We start from the raw sequence: 19,515 nt of genomic DNA on the forward strand, positions 1-19,515 counted from the left end.
AAAATCAGGGTAAGGGGCGGGTTGGGGAGAGAAAGGAGAGAATAAATACCCGCTTGGCATCACAGTAGCGAAGTCCAAATGCATGAAACTGAGGGAAGAAAGTTGGCCTGACCCCGATGATCTGGGTGTAGAGCTCTGCAGGCCGGGACATGGCTGGCGTGCCAGACAGTAGGATCACCCTCTTGGCAACCTAGAAAACAAACAGCCAGAGGGGCTGAGAGTACACAGAGGAACACATAGGGAATATTCCAAATGCCCCACTGGGATAGAAGCTGGGTGCCCCAGAAACAGCAAAATCTGCTGGAATGTAGCAGAAGCAGCTCTTACTTCCTGGGCACTCTGACTGCTAGCAGTTCTCCAGTTTACTCCTCAGAACCCAGGGAGATCTAGATTCTGAAGACACTGCAGGCTGGCCCACACCCGGGAACTCAAAGCAAAGGTGCCATGGCCAGAGATGAGGAACACACAAGTTCCGCAAGCCTCACCGTGTGACCCGCGTTAAGCAGCTGGACGCCACCTTCTGGGCTGCCTCTGGCACAGCCATGCCCCCTGTATCAGGACCTAGCACATCATCCTGAATTCCACGTTTTCTGTCTCCCTCATTAGATTGCGTGTTGGGGGCACCTGGGTGGCTCAGTCAGTTAAGTAGATCGCATCTTGGATCAGGGCTGTGTACACCTTTATCCTCTGTTGCACAGTACCCAGCACAAAGCCATCGATCTATAAATAGTCTCTGCATGCTGAAAACTATTCAGCTAACCAGTGTCTGAGGGAAGACAGAGGAGACTCAAAGAATCCAGTATTGGAAGTGGAAATTGGGGAGAGAGCAAGAAATCTGACCTTCTTCCAGAGGAGCTCTCTGATCTCTGACATCTAAGTTGAACCTCTGATCAGATGACAGAGGACAGGAGGAAGAGCCAGGGGTGGCCTGTGAGTAAGCCTCTAACTGATTTTCTTTGGAGGAAAAAAAGGCTGTCGCTAATTCAGCGACACAATGTCTTGGGCCCAGAGAGCCCCGATTTAGCTTATTTTGCAGTTAAAAAGGACTTGAAAAAGTGGGACCCGGGTCCATTGACCCTAACCTCGGCCCAGGTCTGCAGCACCCTGCTCAGCAGTGGGCAGAACAGAAATAAATGGTCTATTCCAATGATGAACTCCCAAGTTCCCCACTATCCTGGCCCCAAGCTGACCCAAAGGAGTTCAGACCAAAATGTCCCACCTCATATGAAGATGGGAAAGAGGAGAGAATAGAAAAGGACACACTCTCCACTGTATTAGGGCAGGGAGCGGCCAAAAATTACTGGAGGTAACATGCATTTCCGCTCTGGGAAGGAAGCCTACCATGGAGCTTAGCTGTCTAGAAACACCTTATTAACCACTGTAACCTTGAGTTAACGACAGGAGTGGAAGGCAATCGCATGCAGTAAATCACCTAGGAGAGGAAATTAGGTTTTCAAATGGATATGCTGCCTCATAAAAATAAATAAATAAAGGTGCATCAGAGGGAGGAGAAATGTTTCTTTATAAATATACAATATATACAACTCTCAAAATGCACTTTTGCCCTCTCAGCAACTGCCAATACCTAATTCCATTATGACAGGAGAGCTATGAATTTCTTCAGCTATAATTTTCCACGGTTCAATTACCCAGCCTTCTAATTTCCTACACAGTTTAACGCAGACTCATTAAAATAACAATGAGCTTCTTGAATGACGTCTGTAGCACTGCTTGCGTTGGCTCAAGACCATTTCAATGAAATGGGAGAAAATGAGAAGGCTTATCAATAAGAAAAAATCAGTCTATCATCCCAAACCTATTCCCCACGTTGCTGCTGTTGCCTGGGGGTGGAGCCTGAGCAGAGACAGCTCACAAATCAGGTGATGGAAAATAATTGCAGGACAGTGTTAACTCGGAGCCAGTTCTCTCATACGCTGCCCCAACTAGGGATGATGAAACCGTTGAAAATGGACGTTTGTGGGTGTTTAAAAAGCAGAGGCAGCATTATGGAAAAGGAAAAACACCAGCTTTGAAAAGAAGCCAGAACAGAGTCTTATCTGCTCTGGAATGACGTAGCCTGCTCTCTGCTCAGTCCCACTGCGGTGGTACCATCGTCGCTGCCACCCATGCGGCCTGTAATCCAGCCCAGCTGTACACGATTTACAGGTCACCCTCCACCTCTGAGAACTTCCAATTTAAGAAGATACAAATGTATAAAATTACATACATCAACACATAAGCTGAACACTTTACAGTTAACCCCTCTGGCTAAGCACAGAAAGCAGCACCCAAGAAATCCACAATGGAGCCTAAGAAGATACTGTGGTGTCTGGGAGAGATCATGTGATTCATGGCAGCAGATGCTGGAGGGGGCGGGGAAGATGACCTTCAAGGGTAGGTTTAGTTTCCTCACGGGTCAAGGTCATTAAGGCCAGCCCTCTGGAACAGGTTGCTGGCAGGACAAGTTGATATATGTAATTTGCCAAGGGGAACCCAATCCAACTCAAAGTACATAACCTACACACAGGTTTCTTTTTTCACATAGATTTTTAAATAAAGGCCAAGAGAATGTTCTGTTGCAAAGAAAAGAACCAAAATTATAAGTTCGTACAAAGTGAGAATTCTTCCTCACTTTCCACCGTTCCCTCTTTTTTCCCCCAACTGACCCAATAACTTGTTTTACTGAATTATTCTGACCGGTTATAACACACTTCACCAAAGACTCCAGACCGGGAAAAATGTCGTGCTTCCCAAAGCCCAAAGTTCTTGCGGTGCCTGGGTGGCTTAGTCGGTTAAGCGTCCGACTTTCGCTCAGGTCATGATCTCGCGGTTCGTGGGTTCGAGCCCTGCGTCGGGCTCTGTGCTGACTGCCAGCTCAGAGCCTGGAGCCTGTTTCAGAGTCTGTATCTCCCTCTCTCTGACCCTCCCCTGCTCACGCTGTCTCTCTCTCTCTCCTAGAAATAAAAAAAAAAAAAAAAAAAAAAAAAGCCCAAAGTTCTTGCCCAGTGTTACTGCTGATGGTACTCTAAATACAGCTCAGGCCATAGGCGGAGCCTGCTCTGATTTAGAAGTTCACTGTGAGAAGACTGGTGACATCTGGAAGCAGGTCAAGCCTACACTACCAGAGTGTCCTGTTACACACGAGTTCTGTGTGGCAGGGACACTAGAGCTAGGCTGTCACGAGTGTAGAAGTCATTATAGAATCTTCAAAAACAGGAGAGAGGCAAACACAGTTTGGGGACACGGTACACAGACCAAGAACAAATGCAGGGTCACAGTCACTACCCAAGAAACAAATAAAGAGTCAACATCTGTAGTTAAATCTAAATCCTGAGAACAAGAGGGAAACCTCAAACTTCAGGAGAAATTCAATGGCTGGCTCTGTTCCTCCCCCTGCTCTCCATGACACACAAGGCTAAGCCAAGACAAACAGCATAATTACACCCCTGTTGACCAGAGGCCACCCCAGGGATCAGCAGAGGCTCACCTACCACTTAGTTCTGCCTCATAAATGGCCTGAGTCTCTGGTTGGGTCAGCATATTTCATATAAGATGGTTTCCTTCTAGGTTCTAGCCTTTTCCCCAAAAGAGACACAGCTCCAGTCACAAGTCTGAATGCACTGCCAATACTGAACTGATCTGCATGACAGCCACGGAACTTTCAAGCCAGGGGAGCGTCACTGCTCTGATATTAATAAAATTCTGATGCCATGGAAAAGGCAACTCGTTCTGAGGTAAGAACAGAAAGAAGGAAGAACATGACTACAGTGGTTCTAGTTCAAAAGTACCAAAATGTAAGAGAAAACACAAAATAGTATAATTATAGCTAATTAAAGTTATGTTGTTTTGACCTTCAAGGCATGTGTGGGTATAGGTATTACTAATAAAACACATATGCTCAAATTAAATACTAAGTATGTTTTTTCTCTCTGGAAAAAAATAGTCTATTTTACCTTAAGTATTAGATTCCAATAATTTCATTTCTGACTCTGTGCTGAAATGGAGAGAATTCATACCAGAACAGCAGGACCACAAGGGACTCTTCCTGCAACCCCGCCAACTCGGCAGCAGACTCTCCAAAAGACACCACTGAGAGGGGTGATGAGATGTCTCTTGTCGATGTGGAGGGACTGGGTTTTCTACCACCTGCCTGCATATCGTATGAAGAGATGGCCACTGCAGTACTATATGTAATGGCCAAAGCCTGGCTACGACCCCACAGAAGGGAACAGATGATATGCATTATGGCAGAGTTATACAACACCATACTCTGTAAGAATGAGCTCACGTCATCTGAAATGAGGCGGGATGGTTTCCACGATACACTATTAAGGGATAAAAGGAAGGAGCAAAGGAGTGGTTGTGGAGCACTCTAAGGAGGGAGGAAGGGAACCCAGACTCACATACTCACCGGGCACAGACTACATTCTAGAAGTAAATGTGAGAATCTGGCAAGTCGGGCTGCCTTTGTAGACAAAGATCAAGCGGTCAGGGGCTCAGAAGTGGGACGGAGTTATTTTTCACTGTACACCCTTTTGAATACATCATCTATTTAAACTCATTCAATGAGAATGGAAAAAAAAAGGCTCACACACTTTAGACCACTACTCTCATTTCACCTAACCAATCAACAGAAATGTAAAAGGGGCTCTATTCACACAAAAAGAATAACAGGTACTTATTAGGAAAGGATAGTGGGGATTCTGAGGGCTTTTTCCCTCTACTGAAATAACCTAACACTGGTTTGACAGTACGAAGCATGATAAAGCAAACGTTCCTCGCTGCCCAAAAGCAGGAGACTGACAACCACCAGAGCCTGAATCCTGTGGAGAAGACCGTGTGGTTCGGGCTAAGCGGGAGAAGAGACGGTCGCGCTTGGCCACGTGGGACTTCAGAGGCATCTATCAAAAAGTGAAATTCTTACCCAGCAATTCGGCATGTAGGAATCTGTCCTAATAGGGTAGAAATATGCAAGCTGCAAATACGTGGGTGATGCTCACTTGCAGAATTATTTATAACAGCAGAACAACATCAAGGGTTAAATTACAGGACGCGTCCGCACAACACGATGCCCGAGAGCCACTAAGAATGATGACCCCACCCTCCAACTGCCATGTTAGAAAAATAACCAAGTGGGGCACCTGGGTGGCTTAGTCGGTTAAGCGTCCTACTTTCGCTTAGGTCATGATCTCACGGTTCGTGGGTTCGAGCCCCGCGTTGGGCTCTGTGCTGACTGCCAGCTCAGAGCCTGGAGACTATTTCAGACTCTGTATCTCCCTCTCTCTCTGACCCTCCCCTGCTCACGCTGTCTCTCTCTCTCTCTCTCTCCTAGAAATAAATTTAAAAATAAATAAATAAATAAATAAATAAATAAAAGAAAAAGAAAAAGAAAAATAACCAAGCTGTTACTGGAGGTCTTCTCTGATGGAAGCCATAAAGGGGATCTGAATTTTGTTCTTCATAGCTTCCTGTCTTGCCTACTTTCACACATGGATACATAAAAACAGAACTACCTTTCTTTAGTAGCCTAAACAAACAGTGCTATAAAAGAAAGATGTCACACTTTCTAGGGGACAATGACTCCAGTTTCCTACAACCTCAACCACACGTGCCCTGTGTGTGCCTGCCGTCACCATTTCCGAAGCCTGCACTTCCAGGACGTGATCTGGCCAGGCCGACTCATGGAGTGCATGATATAACCTAATCATGCACATTTGCTGAACATGTCTTGAAATATTAATCATCAGAATTAGTTCTAGGAGATGCACCAGTTAGAGGAACAATCAGGTGGTACCAAATTAGGCCCTTGCATGGCTTTTCAAGGGCATATTTTACTTCTCCCAATTCTCCTCTTGTTCCAAAAGTATTTAGATTCATCTCTTTGGAGTGCCTACATCAGTGGTTCTCAACAGAGATGGGGAGCAGTGATTTGTCCCCCAGAGCATGCTTGGCAATATCTGGAGACAAATTTGGTTGTCATCACGGGGGGTGGGGGGGGTACTACTGACAATCAATGGCTAGAGGCCAGGGATGGAGCTAAGCTTCCTACAGCACACAGAACAGCCCTGCACAGCACGGAACGGTACAGGCCACAGGATCAGTGGTGCCAAGGCTGAGAAACTGATCTAGACAAAAACACGGCGGAGAGATAAAAGGTGTGAAGCAGAATGCCTCGGCCCCACCTCCTCCACTCAGTCCGGTCAACAGTCTAGAACACTGTGAACTCAGCCTTATGTACGAGAGTGGCTTCAGGACACCTACATAAACAGCAAGCTATTGTTTGTGGGTCCTGTCTTAAAGTGCTAACGCATCCCAGTTCTACAGCAAGTGCAGAGTACTCTATGCTAGTCAACTGCTAAAAGATTTGTCTTAAATATATCAATTTGAAATCTACCCATGATATTAAAGATAGAAATGCTGCTTTAAAAGGTCTGGCTCAGAAGCACATGTTTCGGCAACAAGGATGCATTACCTTGCCGGGCAATGACCACATTGACAACATGGCTGCTCAGAGCCTCCCCTACTACACCTTTAATGATCTACCCTGTTTACTGTGCCTTTTATTTCACCTAAACAACCAAGGTACACAATTAATTTTAGGTATGGCTATAATACTGGAACCACAGTATGAAGATCTGTTAATATTCTTCAAAAGAGAACATATTGAAGCCTCCCAAAAGCAGGATCACCACTCTGGGAAACACATTTCATTTAAGTGTATCCATAAATATTTAGAGGTAACATGAGCAGAGGATCAAGGCTTTTTAAGTAAAGGACTTTTATTTCAAGTTTGGAGGATATGACATAATCCTGCTTTGGAAGATGTATCATATTACTTGTTATTCCTAAAACAAAAGAAAGCAAAACAAAACCTGAAATGAGGAGACGGCTGTTCGTCAGGGGGAGTTGACAAAATTAAGTGAATTTTCAAATGTTAAAAAGCTCCCCCAACACTTAGCATATTTGTTTTCCCTCATTTAGGTAAACCTAAAGCTTCTTTAAAGCAATGAAAGTGGCAGGTTTAAAGTGCCAGCATAACACCAAGGCTGTTTTAATAATGCACAAGGCAAACATGTACTTTGGTTTGCTCAGTCTACATATACCAAAGCAGATTCTCCCTAAGTCATCTGTGGGAGATTTCTACCTGCTGAGGAGAGAAAAAGCTACTTTCCTAATGGTAGTATTGTTCCCCAACAGTAAGAAGAGCGCCCCACAAAAAGAAGGAAGGAAATTTGGGGGCCTCCCCACTGTCTGGGGTGGAGAGAGCCGGGACACAAACCACAGCCACGGGAGCGTGTGCCAGGCCAAATGTGGAACTCATGCTCCATGTTGGAACAGAATACTTCTAGATAAAGATCTGAAGTGCCGCTATATCCACACCCCTGCCTGCTCTGAAGCCAAGGCTCAACCAACCAAAACCCTCATGCCCCTGTTTCGACCACCACAGAAGGAGGTATGCATGGCTGTTCCCCTCGCTAGCGAAAAAGGCTTAGGGCGAGCCCGGGAAAGGGCGCCAGCTTACGGGCCACAACTCAGCTTCGCCGGTGCCTCCTACTGACCCCTGATGGCCCGGTTCCAAGCCTGTACGACTTGGTTCCTAACACCATGAGAGCTGGGCTCCCACAAGTGACTTAGAAGACAGGCAGCTTCTCCTGAGCTGTTCAGAGGACATGATGCTGGCAGCTCCCCTCTGCTTTGTCCGAGAGCCTGAGGAGGACCTAAGACGGAGTCCCCATCCAGCCCATGACCTTCAACAGGCCTTCATCTTTGAGAGACAGAGGTGACTGCCCAGCCGCCAGTTCCTTAGTAGGACGTCAGGAAGAACGAGTCTGGCACTGACGCCCTACACAGGGACAGCCTCGGTCAATGCTAAGTCATGTCTGTGGCCCACAGTACCTGGCCCGGGACTTATAGCCTCTGCTCTCCTTGGAACCCCTACCAGCCTGAGCAAGATGCAGCGGGACCTCAGTGCTGGGTGGGCTCCAGCTCCAAGTCTGTTCTCAGCAGGACTCACCTTGAGGATGGGCATAGCTGCACGACAGCGGGCTGTCTTCAAGTTCTTGAGGAAGTGAGACTCATCCTGCAAAGAAACAGCCACATCCTGAGCGAATGGAGACAGAGCTCACGTTAAGCTTGACCTGGCATGGTGCTGCACTGAGGACACCTCCCTTGGCGGCTTCCTGTTCAGGGAGACAGCTGTGGGCCCAGGTAGGATCCAGGTTCTGGTGCGGCTTCCCAGTGTTTTTCCAAGCAAGTCGCTTTACAGTGTTCCGACTATAAAGTGGGGGTAGTGACTCCCCTGCCCGGCCCACTGTGAGGGGTGAGCTGAGCAAAGTGTCAGAAGGTGGCTTCCCTCAGGTGTGCTTGGCGCCGAGGCAGGGTGAGCCCACTGTGTGCCCTGTCCTAGCATGAGGTGCTAGGGCCCAGCACCTGCCCCCGGGGCTCACTGGACAGGAAGGGGGGCAGCCACACCATAGCCAATCAGACAAGCTGTAAGTGCCACCACTGAGGGAGCGTGACACATCATTGTGGTAACTTGGAGGGGAAGAACACCCGATTCCTGTGCTCAAGGGGCCGTCAAGCTTACAATGTGGAGTTTGAGTATCTCTAGCTCTGCGTTCTAGGTGCAAGCAAACTAGAATATGTCATATTTTCCTTTTTTTTAAAGATTTTATTTTATTTCATTATATGTTTTAATGTTTATTTATTTTTGAGAGAGACAGAGTACAAGTGGGGGAGGGGCACAGAGAGAGGGAGACACAGAATCCAAAGCAGGCTCCAGGTTCTGAGCTGTCAGCACAGAGCCCAATGTGGGGCTCGAACCCACGAACGGTGACCTGAGCTGAAGTCGAACACTCAACCGACTGAGCCACCCAGGAGCCCCTAAAGATTTTACTTTTAAGTAATCTCTATATCCAACATGAGGCTCGAGCCCACAACCGACCAAGAGCGGCACGCTCTTACCAACTGAGCCAGCCAGGCATCCTGGTCATATTTTCTAAAGCCAAATTTGTAACTAAAACATTCTTAGTATTTTGAGGGGAAGTTTCTATCTGGGTACATATGCACATCACTTGCTTTGTACCTGAGCAACTAACAGACCTCTCTACAGTTTCTCTGTCGATAAAATGGGTAAAATACCACTACCTGACGCACCAGGTTGCTGCATGTCTTACTGGGCCGACACATGTAAAATCCCAAGAGCCTTCCCAGCTAACCTAGCAAGTGTCAGCCGCACTGTGACGGGGACACTGGAGGGGCCTTGGCTCTACCTCTAGAGGGGATGTGTGAGAAACCTCCTGCTCCACTGCAGCTATGGTGAACCGAAATGGACCTCAAAGCAGAAGGGAGGGGAGTGTAGTGAGGTGAACTCACAAAGGTCATGGGATCTGTTCCTAGAAAGCCAGGCTATCATATCCGTACTGTTGGAGGATGCATGCACGTGATGGCCAAGGAAAGGGGTTCATAGAGAGAAACAGCAGCAAGTACAGAGGACAGGGAAGGAAGAGACCCTTTAAGCCAGTGCGCTAACGTGTTCCACTACTCTAACCACCAGGAATGGCTTCTATCTGAACTCTCTTCTAAGAAGTGTGACATCTTAGAGCTGACACTTTATTCCTTCTTATAACGTTTCTCTGAAATCAGAAGACTGGGCTTTTAAATAACTAAACACAAACCAACACTGCTGGCAGGAGGCTTGCCAGAAATCATATGGCAGGCTAAGTGTTGAGCCAGAAACAGAAACACATGAATTCTAAAGCCAGACTCAGTCCAGCTTTGATCAGTGACGCCCCATCTTGCTGGCTTCATGCCTGTGGGCAAATCATGTAACCGCTCTCACTGTCAGTTCCATTAGTGGTGAAATGGAGACAGTGTCTGCCTTAGGGGGCACCGGGAAGATTGGTGGTTACGTATAAAGTACATGACACAGGGTAACACTCAAGAAATGAAGGCATTATTCTTCCTACATGTTGTAGAAACATCACCATCATCTTGGGATACTTTTTTAATGTTTTCATTTTACAGGGATGCTACCATTTTTTTCAAAGCCACACCTGAATTTGTACCAAATCAGAAATGACTCCCTCATTGCCCTTACAGCTGTGGAAAGATATAAACATTTGGAGCACCTGGGGGGTTCAGTGGGTTAAGCATCCAACGCTTGATTTCTACTCTGGTCATGATCTCACAGTTTGTGAGATGGAGCCCCACGTCAGGCTCTGTGCTGGCAGCGTGAAGCCTGCTTGGGATTCTCTCTCCTCCTCTCTGTCTGCTCCTCCCCTGCTCACACACTGTCTCTCTCTCTCTCTCTCAAAATAAATAAATAAACTTTAAAAAAAGATATAACCATTTAAGTTTGCTTAGGCTAAGAACAAAGTACGGTTCTCATGTCCAAATCATGATAATAGATCCCTAAGGTCAGCAACTATGCCTTCTTCTTCCCTTCTCTGAGCTCCCACAATACTTGGCTCCCACATCTATGGAAGCACTAAAATGTACTCTAATGATCTGTGCATGCGTCTGTCTGTCCCACTGGACTGGTATCTTGGAGAACAGGGCTGCCTTTCCTCCCTCCACACCCTGAGCTCACAGCACCGAGCAGGGTGTGGAGATGGCACTCGGCTCTGGGCTAAACACGTGGATGAACGAGCCTCCCACGACAGCCAGCCCCGTGCCGAGAAACCCGGAGGCTCTGCTGCGATCCTGCTGGCTTTTCTGGGCATCCTAAAAACTCGTTCCTTTCTCTCCTGCTAGATGAGGTAGGCACTACGCATTTTGAGCATCAAGATTTGGGAAGCCACTGTCAGAGAATTCTATGTTTAAGAGAAGGAAAATACCACAGGCTTTGACCATTCACACATGTGAATAAAGAACCTTTCCTATCAATCGGAGGTACTGGGCGTCCCTGTTTTACTGCGATGACTGAAAATCATCCACTGCAGTCTTCGGCCCGCAACGGCTGCAAGTGGTTACCTGGATGGCGGATGGGGATGGCACACCTCTTCATAATCTTTGTGAGCACATGAGGGGCGTAAACAAGGAAAGCCAGTGACTGAAAGATGTGCTGTCATATCTGTGAGCAGCACGTGAATAAAACAACAACAACAAACCTGACGGAAAAGTACAGGTGGCCCTTGAGCGATACAGGGATTAGGGGCACTAACCACCACCCCCACCTCATAAGTCAAAAGTCAGTGTTTACTTTGGACTCCCCCAAACCGTTACTCATCCAGAAGCCTTACTGATAACATGTACAATTAGCACGTACTTTGTATGTTACAGGAGTATATGATGTATTCTCACAACAAAGTAACCCAGGGAAACAGTATTAAGAAAATCATAAGGAAGAGAAAGCATGTTTACAGTACTGGACTGTATTTATAAATAAAAAAATGTGGCTGTAAGTGGGTCCACACATTCAAACCCATGTGGTTCAAGGGTCAGCTGTACTTTTTGAGGTGGGGGAGGGAGTGTCTTTACACTGGCTGGAAACAACCTTATTAACTGTTTGGACTGTATGCCTGAGCCACGTGGACAAGAGGGCGCCACATGAAGGCACACACCCTTGTCGTCCACACCAGCGGTCCCAGTCCATGACCTCTTGTCAGAGAGATGGGCTGCAAACCCCCAGCTCAGGCCTAGTAAATGACACTTTTCAAAGAGCGCCCCGGGAGGTTCTAATACATAGCTAGGGTTGAGGACTGCTATTCGAGATGAATAAAATATCAGTGTCCCACAAAATAAAGACAGTGATTTCTATTCTCTTAGAAACAGAGGGAGGCTCCCAGAGAGCACAGGCATCAAAGTTCTTGGAGCTTTTAAGAGAAAGTTTCCCCAGAGATAAAGTACTGAAAGTCTTTGCCAAGTCACTTACAATGATGACAACTTTAAAAGGGGTTTTTAGCTGTTTTTCCAACTTGCTCAGAAGGTCAAAGCTGACAATGTTGACCAAGCCAGCCGTCAGGCGGTCCTTGCCGGTTACCACGACATTGATGCAGTCTGAGCTCAGAGACGGCAGCCACCGGAGGAAGGCCTGGAGATGAGAGGAGAGAACAGAGCCTGGGTGGCCCAGCCGGCCCATCAAGGGCACCCCCTCAGTGAACAATGCTACTGCTCCCCGAGAGACGAGCTCAGAGCCTTTCTCTCCATACCTGTCTGCAATTGCTGGTGCCCTTGGGCCCATGAACAGCAATCACCTCCGCTGCCCTCTTGCCCGTCCACCCCTTCACATTCCACTAATGGGACACTGCCTTCCTTTGTATGCAAGCATCGTTCGCAGTCACTGTGCTGTCTGCGGATTTCATCCCTCCAGTCTCTAACTAAACGGCAAGTTTCTGCAGGGAAGGAATGTGACTCTTTCTACGAGGAACTTCATAAAAGGAAGTTTTAGCAGATGCTGGTATATACCAAAGGCACCGATAACGACAAAAATACTTATCACCTGCTCTCTCCAGAAATCTTCCCACCTCTAGCCAAAGTCCCTGGCTGGAACTGATGGGAGGCCCCCAGGAGCCTCCGTGTCAGCGGCTGGTGTCTGGGAGCCCCCCAGCATCCTGGGCTGACACTATTGTGATGTCGAGCGCTGGCCCTTTCCCCACTTGTGGTTCTGTTCACAACCAAGTGACCACCTGATTCTTGCAGCATTTCTGGGGGTACTGTGGGAATCTAACACGCGCCGAATAAACATATAGTGAATTGATAGTTTCTAGAGGCGGTGGCAGAATTCAGGTCACGAGGACAGGTGTGTGCGCAAAATAAGATATTGTATCGATGCACATTTTTAAAGTTTTGGTTTTTCTTCAGTTGGAAGGATGCATCTGTGCCTCAGGCTGAGTGGCTGTAGGCAGAGTCGCCTCTTTTCCACAAAGTGGCTCACAGTGGGGGGGGTGGGGGTTGCTGAGTCAGAAGCTGGCATGCAAGGAAGCTGACAGCTGCCACGAGTAGCAGGGAGCTGGGAAACGCTACTGATGATGAATTAGCTCCTCCTCCACCAGGTTTGCTTATCTGGGTGTTTATTCCTTCCCTGGAGCCACTCGGATCTCTAGATTTGTGGAAGACAAGCTCATGGCTGAACAACAATATGATGTTCCTGTCGGCTTCTTCGGCTCTAATGGCACCTGGCTGACAGTGTACATCCTGCCCACACCACCCACGGCAGGGTGCAAACACCCTGACTTCAGGAGACACACCTTCAAGGTCCTATAACGCTCCCCTTCATCAGTGAGCACGCTGCTTCACCTCACTGAGACTGTTTTGTCATCTGGGGTTAACAACTACTGCATCCACTGCACACGGCTGCCTCGGGATTAGGAGGTAACTATTTTGAATGTAAGGCTGGTGCAGGTGAAAGGTGTTACCAGAGGGGGCACAAGACGGACTTGGGAAGTGTCTGCTGCCAGGCTGAGGCAACGCGTCTATGTCTGAGCTCACACCTCCTTGGCTTTCTTCCAAAATAACCTGATTCTAATTCAGAAAATCATAAGCCTGGCCTCAGAAGGCCATCTCCTCTCCCTTCCTCTTTCGCTGAGCCTGGATCTTTAAAGCTCCCAGGCCCTGTCCCCAAACCGTTACTTGGTTGCTTTACCACCAGGGACACTTCCTTGTTAGAATCACAACACAAAGGGAACTGACCTGCTCCCACGTGAAGCGCACAGAGGACGGCACCACCACTAGGAGCGGCCACTCCTTCTGGTAAAAGGCCGCGATGCAGATGGCTTGGATGGTCTTCCCCAGGCCCATGTCGTCAGCGAGCAGCAGGCGGCCTCTTTTCGCGATGGCAAAACTGAAAGCAGACAAGGGAAGGACAGTGGTGTGGCATGTTTGTCGGGGGCATCAGCTAACCACATAACGAGACATGCACTGCCGGTGTGGGCCATTGCCCGAGGGAACAGGGCCCTGTTCACTAGAGACCTGCCAGGGAAGGCGGGAGTCAATCAGGGGACAGCATGATCATAGTAACAGTAACACTGAAGAGTCAAAATAGGGAAAATGTGAAATGGCGGCAAAAGGTAGGGAGGGGGGTCTAGATGATAAGCGCATCATGGAAGCCAAGGGAGAAAATTTCCAGGGCAGGGGGCCCCTCAACACAGTGTAGGTGAGCCCTGGGGGCATGGACAGGGGGATCCTGGGAACCAGCCCCTAAAGAGAGGCCAGGAGGGGCGCCCTCGTTCCTGTGAGAGGTCTGCCTAGGGAAAGGGAAGGGAAAGAAAGAAGGAAGAAATGATGGCATCGAAATTAGGCTTTCTCAAGGTCAGAGAGGATGTTTATGCACAGGGGTAAAGGGAAGGAGCCGGCAGATACAGGGCACTGGAGGAGAGGAGCACAGGCCTCGGGGAGGGTGGTACCGGAGCATCTACTGGAGCAGCAGTCTCAGCAGCGTGCCCACCAGCAGCCGCCGGGCCCCTCTGCCCACCCGTGTGACAGCCTCAGCTGACCCTGTGTGCACCAGGGTGCATTCCAGTCTCCTGGGGCCAACTGGCCTGGGGGGTACCCCAGTTCCACCGCTTTGCAGCTGGGGACCCTCACGCCACTTATCCAATCTCCTCACGCCTCAGCCGTAAGACGGGCATGAAAGGACCCGCCCCAGGGACCGCTGTCAGGCTTCAACAGAGCTAATGTCTAAAGCACTTAAAACAGTGCGTGGCACCATCCATCCGAAGTGCTGAGGAAGTGCTTCTCTTGTAACTGCTATTCCACAAAAAAGGAAAAATAATCAAGATGAACAGAAGAAAAATGACTTGCTTGACTCACAAGATGAATCAGTGAAAAGCGAAACGGATCCCAAGTGCCAGATGTCTGTTCTCCTGCTCCAAACAGCAGCCCTTTTCCTGTGAATTCCTGGAAAACTGATCATTTGCTCAGAAACCTGATGAAAAGCCTGTCAACTAGCCTTTTTCTTTCCTTCTCACACCACCAAGACTGGGCGCAGCCCCTGTGGGCAGCAGTAGGTACGGCTGCCAATGGGCCTTTCGAGTTGCTGGAAAATAGCGTTTCTGCCTTTGGGAAGCCAGCGTTCAGCAGAGGCGGAGAGGTGAGCAGCGCATCTGCAGGGAGTGAGCTGGGCGGACTGCCCGTGGCATGTCACGGCACCGTCCTCATCTCCCAGAGGCCACAGTGGCCCAGCTGAGGGGCACACATCCCCTCCTGCCCCCCAGGCTATGACCACCACTCGCCTTAAGTGAGAAGGAAGGGGGCCCGGCACACTGTCACTGAGCTTGTCCAACAGACCCAGCCTCTCCTTGGCACACTGGCCTCAGAGAAATCTTCTAGACTGTTTCCAGGATCAACTTGACACACAGATGGCCAGGGTGGACAGGGGCATCTGAGCAACAAACCGCACATGGCCTTGTGCCGCGGCCATGAGAGAACCGCGGTCTAATGGAAAATACGCTGCACACATGGATCACAACACTTGCGTGTCAGCTCCAAGCCCACTCTCGGAAGCTGAGTGGCCTCTGGCAGATGACTTGCTGGGTCTCGACTCCCTCATCTGTTAAAAGGGACCATTAAGATATTAGAGGAAGCTGAAAGGTATCTAGGAGATTTTGCTCCATACATTTAAGGGCATTTTCACTGCAGTTCTCACAAAATAACTCAGAACCGACAGCCCTTTTCCCTCAACCCAAACTCCTTCTCTTCAGAGAATGAAAGTTAAAACCTCAGTTTAACTGGGGAGTTCTGAAGAAAGGCTACATGTGCCATTGGCACTTTCGGAGCCACAGTGAAAAGGATGAAAGCTGCCGGCCAGGCTCTGGTTCAGGCGCGTCTACACAGAGGCCCTTGGCGGTGACGGTTTAGTGGCCCGGCCGGCAGGTGCCACGTGGGCCCCGGATCTCTAACGGAGCCAAGAAGAACTGGGATGCTGGAGACAGATGCCGCCCAGGGGTAGGGGTGGGCCCACGCTCAAGCAAGATGGAGCTGTGCAGAGCATGTTACTGGTAACAGAGGGGAAAATGAGGGAAAAGGCGTGAGCAGAGCTGGGACTGCGGGAATGCAGCGAGGTGGGACCGCGCCCAGATCACAGAACAAAATCCCGTCAGAGACGTGGCCAAGCTTTTACCAACACCTAAAGAGCAGGCCGCAGGGCAGGTGGACAGGCTGTTTGCCAGTCCCATGATCATCTATTCTTCCCCTGCACGGGGCCATACCCCCAACCACACCACCGGAAGACAGATGTAGCCTCTACTGTCTCTGGACAGCCATCAGGACTGCCTTTTTCCTCTCCATGACCTCTGGTCTTCTCACTAGAAGGAAAGTTCAAACCTGTCACTCGGTTCTTCCCAAGCAGCTCTGGAACACAGGGCAAGTCATGATGCGGGCTTATCTTTTTTTCTCCCTATACTAGAGCACCCTTTCTTTTGGAAAACCACCACCTTCTACTTGGTCCAAGTAACTGGGGTGGGGCAGACCCTCCTCATGGCTCCAGGGATGGGCTGGGTCTGTCATCCATTCTCACCAACAAGACTCCCCAGCCCCCAGGACACAGCAACTGGTCCTGGCATCAGCACGTTTCAGGCCCTTCAGTGTCAGGCCCACCGGGGAAGAGGTGCTTCCACTGGGTTACTGAGCTGACGGGTGCAGGCCAGAAGCGCGAGGCAGCCCCCGACCGCCACACCTGAGGAGCACCTGGCCGAGAACAAAGCAAACTGAGGAGAAAGCCAAGCCAGAGTGAGACAGGGAGTCCTGATGAGATCTTTGGAGACCTTCGGTTTTCTACTACGCGCACTGAGAAATCTCTTTCCTTGTTGGGTGTCTGCACACCTGCGATCCAGAGTCCTGATTAACTCATAGAATATGCAATCAATGGTTATAATCAGGCTTTGCTGACAGCACACCTGGCTGTTTATTGCCTAGCTGCTTCTAGATGTCCATGGAAGATGAGCGTTCCTAAAAGAAGGAGCGTCTGAACCTAGTTTGTATCGAGTGATGGAGTCCAAGCAAGAGGAAGACCAAGAACCTACTTGACTCCTGCTCTCTGGAAGGGCAGCAGACTGGACACGAGCTTGGGGTCCACTCCAGAAAGGTCTGCCTCGGGGATGGCTTGTGGGACACAGGGAGACGTCTTCTCCAGCTGTGAAGCAAACGCCAGGGTGAGCGTCTTGGGCAGAGGATCCAGCTGAACTTCGGGAAGCTGGCGCACATGTGCAACTAGAAAGGAGCACAGGGGGGTGTCAACTGAAGGGCTAACACCTGCGAGAGCGAAGGACAGGGAGCGGGCTTCAAAATACAGAGCTCAGTGGCTGGAATTCTGACGCATGCTGTCTTCTCTAACTGGAGACAAAACCGAGGGCTGACGTGTCACACCCTGAGCAAGTCCATGAGCCTGGAGAACTGGTTTGCCCTCTCTGTTCCTTAGTTTCTGCAAATATGAGGGCAGCCACTAATGCCAAATTGATTTTCTATACTACAAGGACACTCGGAAGAATTGCAAATGTTTCTGTGGCTGACTCTTTTTTTTTTAACCTAAAGTAATTTAAAGCAATTCTGAGTATTCCCACTCAAATAAATAAGGACCCACATTCTTAAAAATCAAGCCCAGAAAGACTGATGAAAAAGCAAGATGTAGAATGAATAAATCTTGTCATTTCTATTATCTTCATGGTTTTCTTAAAGTTTATATATCTATAGAGAGAAAGTGTGAGAGCAAATGATGGGGAGAGAGAGAAAGAGAGAGAGAGAGAGAGAGAGAGAGAGAGAGAAAGAGAGAATCCCAAGCAGCCTCTGCTCTGTCAGGGCAGAGTCTGACTCGGGGCTCAAACTCATGAACTGTGAGATCATGACCTGAGCCGAAACCAAGAATTGGATGCCTAATCGACTGAGCCACCCGGGCGCCCCTCTTCATGTTTTATTTGGGTTTTGACGTTTGAGAAATTGAGAACTCTAAGTTACCTGCTGTTGATAGGCAAGGAAGCACTGTGTTCTGCACAGGGAAGCTGTTAGGGATTTCTAAAAAAGATCAGGACAGGAGGGCTATTTATAAACAACAACAATAGCAATGACAAGGGGCAGAGTTCACGCTGAGTCCACCAACTTATAAAAACACAAATGGCCCTGCACACTTGTGACTCTTTCTGTAAGAAAGAATACCGACCTCCGCTGGAGAGAGGGGAGTTTTACAGCAGTGATGTCAATGGTGAAGCAGCTGATAAGTCCCTTGGTCTGGAGGTGACCAAGAGCACCCTGCCTCTCCTCTAATGCAGGCTGGCAAGCTTAGACCTGTGGGCCAAACCAGCCTACCGTCTGCTTTTGTAGATAAAGTGAGACTGGAACACAGCCGTGCCACCTTGTCTGATGACTAGCATGGCTGCCTGCTTGTCACGATGGCAGAACTGAGAAGATGGGTGACCACGTGGCCCCCAAATCCTAAAATACTTACTATCTGGCCCTTCACAGAAAAAGTTTACCAACCCCCTGCTAAGCTCAGAGTCTAAACTGTTCCTAAGAGTGACCATTACTCTGATTCTTTCCATTAAAACATGTATTTAGGGGTCTTTACTTTTCCTTCTAGGTGTGCTGGTTCCAGACCCCTATATAACAGACGGGGAGATCTCTCCTTCCAATCAGAGCCATCACCCCATGTGCAAAAAATCCACGTGGGATCTACATGATATGAAAGGAAATTAATTTCAATGGTTTTGCTTTTTGAAAGAATTTAGCCTCACCTGATTTTAAAATTAAGAAGGGGGGAAAAAGCTCTTTTATTTAATAGAGAAACTGAAAAAGAATAAACCAGGGATACAAACAAAACAGATAATTCTGAGGGTGGGAGAGAGACAAGTTAAAAACCAAGGATGATAGATCTAGTCGCTGGTGGTAGAATTATCATCAATCTGCTAATCGCAGCCTGCTGTCCTAGGGGAGTTAGCTTTTGAGACGTCCTTCTCTTTTATCACTGTCTTTTGTAAAAGCTAATTGGGAGAGTAACTCCTGTTTGCAGATCTTATGTTGTTCTTTATCCTTTACCTTCTCACGGGTACCCTGGGAATCACAGTAACCCATCAAGGGGCTAATTGTCTTCAGAAACCTGGTAAAGGGAACCAAATAAGAAACTGGGTATAATTCATTTCTACCCAATAGTACTTGAAATTCTAAGGTTGTTGGTTCATATGCCACATGGCCACGTCTTTCCTTAATATCCACGTCTTTTGCCACACCATCAAATGGCCACCATTGCAAATATTGATCTCAATATGGAGGACCGAGCCATCTACTGCTACCTTCAATGGCTTTGTATCCTCAACGTATTTAAATCCATTTCCATTTCTCACTAAATGTACATACCAGTTATTTCTGGAAACAGTTTGTGTGAACACAATCACCATGATAAGAAATTAGGTAAGGTTGACAGCTTTAATATAAAAGAGACGTCCCATACTGATGGAGAAATACATTTTATGCCTCCAAATTAAATCTGCACATGCTGATTCGTGCACACTTCAGGAGACTGAGCACTCCATGTGCTTTCAGAAACCATTTTTATTCTAACCCTGGTGATTGCCAGCATGCAAATACCTG

General features: G+C 48.3%; 1 protein-coding gene across 6 annotated transcripts in view; it reads right to left on the reverse strand.

Annotated features, from left to right (window-relative positions):
* The window catches only part of SMARCAL1 (SWI/SNF related, matrix associated, actin dependent regulator of chromatin, subfamily a like 1), a 58,311-nt gene that overhangs the window by 25,955 nt on the left and 12,841 nt on the right, over positions 1 to 19,515 (reverse strand). For all 6 annotated transcript variants that reach the window (XR_005528569.1, XM_039233161.1, XM_039233164.1 and 3 more), the window contains exons 7-11: positions 16,962 to 17,148; positions 13,633 to 13,783; positions 11,876 to 12,034; positions 8,015 to 8,080; positions 50 to 190 (exon numbers count right to left, since the gene is read on the reverse strand). Coding sequence is in view for 5 of the 6 variants with exons in the window: in XM_039233161.1 (XP_039089092.1) it covers positions 50 to 190; positions 8,015 to 8,080; positions 11,876 to 12,034; positions 13,633 to 13,783; positions 16,962 to 17,148 (704 nt within the window). In the remaining variant the exon portion in view is untranslated. The remainder of the gene's footprint in view (positions 1 to 49; positions 191 to 8,014; positions 8,081 to 11,875; positions 12,035 to 13,632; positions 13,784 to 16,961; positions 17,149 to 19,515) is intronic.

The sequence above is a fragment of the Hyaena hyaena genome, unplaced genomic scaffold (assembly GCF_003009895.1).
Source record: "Hyaena hyaena isolate Hyena2069 unplaced genomic scaffold, ASM300989v1 scaffold_71, whole genome shotgun sequence".
Taxonomy (NCBI): Eukaryota; Metazoa; Chordata; class Mammalia; order Carnivora; family Hyaenidae; genus Hyaena; species Hyaena hyaena.